General features: G+C 52.7%; 1 protein-coding gene across 1 annotated transcript; it reads right to left on the bottom strand.

Annotated features, from left to right (window-relative positions):
* Positions 1-908: 908 nt before the first annotated feature.
* On the bottom strand, positions 909-2,564 carry LOC120687789 (CBL-interacting protein kinase 7-like). The gene has a single exon (XM_039969807.1). The coding sequence runs from the start codon at positions 2,451-2,453 to the stop codon at positions 1,158-1,160; it is 1,296 nt and encodes a 431-aa protein (XP_039825741.1). The 5' UTR covers positions 2,454-2,564; the 3' UTR covers positions 909-1,157.
* Between the last annotated feature and the right edge of the window lie 1,927 nt (positions 2,565-4,491).

Here is a 4,491-nt window from a genome sequence, read left to right as displayed (position 1 = left end):
AAATTACAGGTAAGCGGCATAGTAGTTTTGTGTCTGAGAGCGCGCCAATCTCAAGCATTGTAGTATAGAGGTACATGTACTTTTTCCTTAGGTTTTTTTGTGTCAGTAGGTATAGTTTAATTACTTTAGTAGGAAAAAAAGTAGGATTAGAAATGAATGAACAGTTTAATTATATTTTGTGGGTTTACGGAGGGAAATCAAAACCCAAGAAGTAGTACAACTACCACATGTAAATGTATTATACAAAGTTTAGTTATTATTTTTGTATGTAGGAATTAGTTAAATATATTTTGTATTGTCAAATAATGGAAGGAAAATATTTTTTTAAAATAAAGAAACTAAGTTAATAGAATCGTGGGCCCCACGTGGGGCCGCCTGAATAGTACATGGGCCCCACGTGGGCCCCTGCCTGAATAGTACGTGGGCACATGGGCCCGCCTGAATAGTATGTGGGCCCACATGAGTAGTATGTGGGACCCGCATGAACAGTGCACCGGCCCCACGTGGGGCCGAGCGCGCGCCGATTCTTGGCCTTTTAATATATGTACTCAATGCGTGTACATGGGAAATGATTAGGAGAGTGCTGTTGCCTAGCTGGGTGGGTGCATAGGAAAAAATGGACGGCTTTCCTGCGGTTTGGTTGCCGCTGTCAGGGAAGACGTCAAGACGATGAGTCCATGTCCATGGCGAGGGGAATGTACAGTACAGTCAAGTACTCTTGGAAACTGCTTGATATTGCAATCGACTCGAGTTAATTCCTTTTTTGGTGCTTGCAGCCTGCAGGAGAGGAGACACATAAGCCATGCGTACCCAACGAACAGTAGCCATTTTGGCAAGTCTTCTTTCCGAAAAAAATTTCTAGCATACTCCTCGCACAACTCCTGCGCTGCAAGTCTGCAACAATGCTCTTGGAAATCTGCCGCTTTCTTCAACACTTGAAGAATCAGAGAACGAACATCTACTATATACAGTAATCGATCATCACAAACATCACACATTAGATTGAACTATCAATCTAATTCATTTCCAGCCACACACTACAGTGCGTCCTAATCAGCTTTGACATTGTATTGTAGACTTACTATACATACACTTTCCATCGATCCTTCCTACGAAAGAATTGTGATCCTGCAGCTCGCGTTTCAGCTTGCCGCGAATCAACCTTCCTCGCACACGTGCCACGCCGTGACCACGTCGCCGAGCTCCCCCCGGAGCTCCTCCCACCCGAACGCCTCGGCCTCCTCGCCGTCGCCGCCCTCCAGCCTCAGCTCCACGAGCATCAGCGCTGGCGACACCTCCGACATCTCCATCGACATCGCAACCAGCCCCGAGAAGCCGCCCAGCGGCAGGCGCTCGGCCCCCTTCCTGCCCACCATGAAGTAGCCGAGCTTCGCGCCCGCCTGCCCGAGCCGCTCCACCGTCTGCTCCGGCGACGCCGTGGTCATGAACCGCTTCTCCCGGGCCCGCCGGCTCTCGCCGAACAGCCCGGACAGGTCGAGCCCCGGCGACATGGAGATGATGTCGAAGGCGTTGAGCGCGGGCGGGGCATGGAACGCCAGCTCGCGCTCCGCCTGGCCGCCCAGGAGGCCGCCGAGCTGCGAGTCGACGCTGAGCGAGCGCTTGAACCAGGGGTGGCTCGCGAGCTCGGCCACGGCGAGGCGCGTGTCCGGGTTCGGGTCGAGCAGGCGCGACACGAGGCGGCGCGCCGGCTGCGACACCCACCGCGGGACCACGTACTCGCGGCGGTGCGCCCTGCGGCACATGTCGGCGATGTTGGCGTCGTCGAAGGGGAGGTGGCCCGCGAGGAGGACGAAGAGGATGACGCCGCAGGACCAGGCGTCGGCCTTGGCGCCGTCGTAGGCCTTGCGGCGGAGCACCTCGGGCGCGGCGAAGGCGGGGGTGCCGCAGGCGGTGTGCAGGCGGCCGTCGTCGCGGAGCGAGTCCGGGAGCGCGGCGAGGCCGAAGTCGGAGACCTTGAGGTTGCCGTCGGCGTCGAGGAGCACGTTCTGCGGCTTGACGTCGCGGTGGAACACCCCGCGCGCGTGGCTGTAGATGAGCGCCGACACCAGCTGCAGGAAGACGCGGCGCGCGGCGGGCTCGGGGAGCCGGCGCGCGGGCAGGGCGGCGAGGCGGGACAGGAGGTCCCCGCCGGGGGCCAGCTCCATGACGAGGTACACCTTGGAGCGCGTGGCGAGCACCTCGTGGAGGCGGAGCACGTTGGGGTGGCGGAGGCGGCGCATGGCGGAGACCTCGCGCAGGACGCGCGCCGCCATGCCCGTGGCGGCCAGCCCGGGCTTGTCGAGCACCTTGACGGCCACGGGGTCGCCCCCCGCGAGGCAGCGCGCGTGGTAGACCTTGGCGAAGGTGCCGCGGCCCAGGAGGCCGCCGAGCTCGTACTTGCCGAGCAGAGGCGAGCCGGCCTTGGCGGAGGACCTGCTCTTGGTGCCGGCCATGGCGCGCGGCACCAAGGCGTCGGGCAGGGGCAGGGCGAAGCCGCCTCTGCTGCTTTGCTTTGCTGCGCTGCGAATCAGCGATGGCGGTATATATGGGTTACAGAGGGGCGGGCTTGTGTTTGGTATATAAAGGATTTTAGAGAGTGGTCGAGTCTGCTACGTTGTCCATATGTATGTGCCGCTCTAGGGAATTTGCTAGTTCCTTTCGCTGGCTTGCTTTCGGTATTTATTAGTGTGAAATTATGATTATCGTAGATCGCGTAATTAGGTCCATTATAAAGTTTTTAAGACTTATTTGTTTGGACCGCAGAAATATTTTAAGAAATGTAATTGTCTGGTTTCAAAGTTGCCTTCTTGATAATGGCACATTTACAGCTTGCGGGAAATGATATTCTTCACACACACACAAAAAAAAAAACTTGATGGGAAGAGACAGACAGCCTCCGCGTTTTGATTACGGGGAGAACGACATTTCTCCCAGTAACCACAGATATATACACTCCGCTCGAAATTATATATTGCTTTGATTTTACTAAGACATATAGTTTTACCTATATATCTATATATATATTAACTATGAAGTGTATCTTGGTGTACAGCTACAACTAGAGAGTTCAAGCGCGTGTCAAGTACTGAAGCACACCATCAACCTAAGAATACAGGGACTCAACACCGAGAAGAAACTCCCTCGCCTCGCTGGAGCGGCCTGAGATCTTTTTCTCTCTCTTTTTTTTTTCCACACACAGCACAGATCAGCAAGCCTACGTGTCCAGTGCCCCTGCTGATCTGAAGAAAAAAAAAGTGACCTTGTCCCTTCGATATTTGGGAGGGCCAGGCCAACAAGGGCAATTCACTCGGCCCCAGAAAAGTGGCAGCGATCATGACATCACCAGTCCCGATCCGGGCCGTGGAGCCGTGCGCCGGCGAGCGACGCGCCGTGGGACAACCTGGAGCCGGGCCGGACGCGGCGAGGAAGCGGCCGCTGCCGCCGTCGGGGAAAATATCGGCGGGGGCGGAGGGCCCGTCTCGACCTCTGGACGGTTTGCCCCGCCCCCCAACTTTCTCCGGGGGAAAATCTGGCGGCGGCGTGTGGTGGCGGGGCTGGTGCCAGTCGTGCTCCAGGGTGAGGGAGGGCGTCCATCAGATGTCAACCGCGCGGCGGAGTTTCACGGCCCCTGTGGCAACAGGAACCTTCACGATAGGGGCAGCAATGGCGCACGTAAAAACCGGGCCGGCCCGGGTGAAGGCCTCCCTGCTTTACCACAAGAATTTTCTGAAAATAACACTTATCAGTTTTTCTTTCTTTCTTTTTTTTCTGGCTTTAAAAAAGATAGAGATCGTTTGGTTATTTCTAATTAAAGCGCTGGAATTTCTACGATGTGATATGTATTGATGACTAGCCTCCTGATCTATGTTCATCGATCTCTGATCATCGCTTAGACCAATAATGGCGGTGAGACTCGTCGAGCGCACCGTACAAACAACCGTGGTCTGGTTAACACAAGTTCCATATGGTACGTGTAATTAATTTCTACTCCCTCCGTTCTAATTGTTGGTCGTTTTGGCAAATTTAGATATATAATTTTTGTCATGTATCTAGACATAGTGTTTATCTAGATGCATAGCAAAAATTATGCATCTAGATTTTACAAAACAATCTACAATTTGGAACGGAGGGAGTATATATGTGCGTATGTTTGTGGCGATCAGACATGTTGCAACTTCGCTGGTTGAAGACCTCAGGCCACTGTTGACTGGAGTTGGAGTAAGTAAGTGAAAATTGAATATGGAATAATCCGTAAATATTTTTAGAACAATATATGTATCTTGCTATTACTAAGCAGATGCTTCTTTTGAAGCCTCCACGTGAAGCCACCTAGGATTTTAGATAGACACTTAAAAAATAGAAAAATGGTACAAATTCTCATGAAAATTAAAAACATCCTACCATTACAATTCTAATAATCATAATAGTCATTGGATCTGTTCTTTTTTCTAATAAATTATCTATCTCTATCATTATAAAAATAGACTAAAG

This window comes from Panicum virgatum, chromosome 9N (assembly GCF_016808335.1).
Source record: "Panicum virgatum strain AP13 chromosome 9N, P.virgatum_v5, whole genome shotgun sequence".
In the NCBI taxonomy this organism is placed as follows: domain Eukaryota; kingdom Viridiplantae; phylum Streptophyta; class Magnoliopsida; order Poales; family Poaceae; genus Panicum; species Panicum virgatum.
The sequence above is the reverse complement of the archived record's forward strand: the minus strand, read 5'-3'. Positions and strand labels throughout refer to the sequence as shown.

Excerpts from the sequence above, each read along its gene's own strand:
- LOC120687789 (XM_039969807.1), bottom strand. The coding sequence starts at position 2,453 with ATGGCCGGCACCAAGAGCAGGTCCTCCGCCAAGGCCGGCTCGCCTCTG.